General features: G+C 54.2%; 1 protein-coding gene across 1 annotated transcript; it reads left to right on the top strand.

Moving 5' to 3' along the window:
- The first annotated feature begins 47 nt into the window (after positions 1-47).
- On the top strand, positions 48-1,028 carry LOC110391016 (homeobox protein Hox-A7). Its single transcript, XM_021382675.1, has one exon. The coding sequence runs from the start codon at positions 185-187 to the stop codon at positions 578-580; it is 396 nt and encodes a 131-aa protein (XP_021238350.1). The 5' UTR covers positions 48-184; the 3' UTR covers positions 581-1,028.
- Positions 1,029-1,044: the final 16 nt, after the last annotated feature.

Raw genomic sequence — 1,044 nt, 5'->3', positions numbered from 1 at the left:
ACCACCTGTGAGGCGGGCGGGGATTGGCGGGCGGCGTCATATGACCGGTCACGTGCTGGAGGCAGCTCAGTCCAAAAGAAAATGGGGTTTGGTGTAAATCTGGGGGTGTAATGTTATCATATATCACGCTACCTCGTAAAACCGACACTGAAGCCTGCCGGACAACAAATCACAGGTCAAAATTATGAGCTCTTCGTATTATGTGAATGCGCTTTTTAGCAAATATACGGCGGGGGCTTCTCTTTTCCAAAATGCGGAGCCTACTTCTTGCTCCTTTGCAAGCAACTCCCAGAGAAGCGGCTATGGACCAGGCGCGGGTGCCTTCGCCTCCTCCATGCCCGGCTTGTACAATGTGAACAGTACCATATATCAAAGCCCGTTCTCTTCCGGATACAGCCTGGGCTCTGATGCCTACAACCTGCATTGTTCCTCTTTTGATCAGAACATTCCCGTCCTCTGCAATGACCTAACCAAACCCAGCTGTGAGAAAGCGGAGGAAAGCAACCTGCACAACCAGGCTGAGGCTAATTTCCGGATATACCCCTGGATGAGGTCTTCAGGTAGGGGCGAGCGGGGCTGAAGCTGTGGCAGCCAGGCAAAGCGTGTCGCCAAAATTACTGTCAGCACAGCCTTGATGGTTTTAATTATAGCCGAGGCGCCATTGCGTAGAAAGCCCGTGGCATTGTATGTAAATGAGTATCATAAAACTTTTTATTGCCCAATTAATGGGTTCTAGCCTCGTAAATTTATTTAACTCCATTTGCTATGGAATTTTAGCATTGAGTTTATTTGCACTGTTTGCTGCAGAAATGCGGAGAGTTGGCTGCGTGCTCGCAGGGCCCCCTCGGGTGAGAGTCCCCGCTGCCCTCCGCCGAAGTCGGGCAGAAAAGCTCCGCCCGGGGGGGAAGGGGCGCCCGGGAGCGGGGACGGCTGTGCCGGGGCTCCGCCGGGCCGCGCCGCGTTCGCCCCCTGCCCCCTCCGCGGAGATAAGAATCTATAGAAATGGACTGAACAGGAAAGCGGAGGGAGGGGGGAGCCTGGGGC

The sequence above is a fragment of the Numida meleagris genome, unplaced genomic scaffold (genome assembly GCF_002078875.1).
Source record: "Numida meleagris isolate 19003 breed g44 Domestic line unplaced genomic scaffold, NumMel1.0 unplaced_Scaffold2649, whole genome shotgun sequence".
Taxonomy (NCBI): Eukaryota; Metazoa; Chordata; class Aves; order Galliformes; family Numididae; genus Numida; species Numida meleagris.
The sequence above is the reverse complement of the archived record's forward strand: the minus strand, read 5'-3'. Positions and strand labels throughout refer to the sequence as shown.

Bases quoted from the DNA above. Each gene is read 5' to 3' on its own strand.
- LOC110391016 (XM_021382675.1), top strand. From the start codon at position 185: ATGAGCTCTTCGTATTATGTGAATGCGCTTTTTAGCAAATATACGGCG.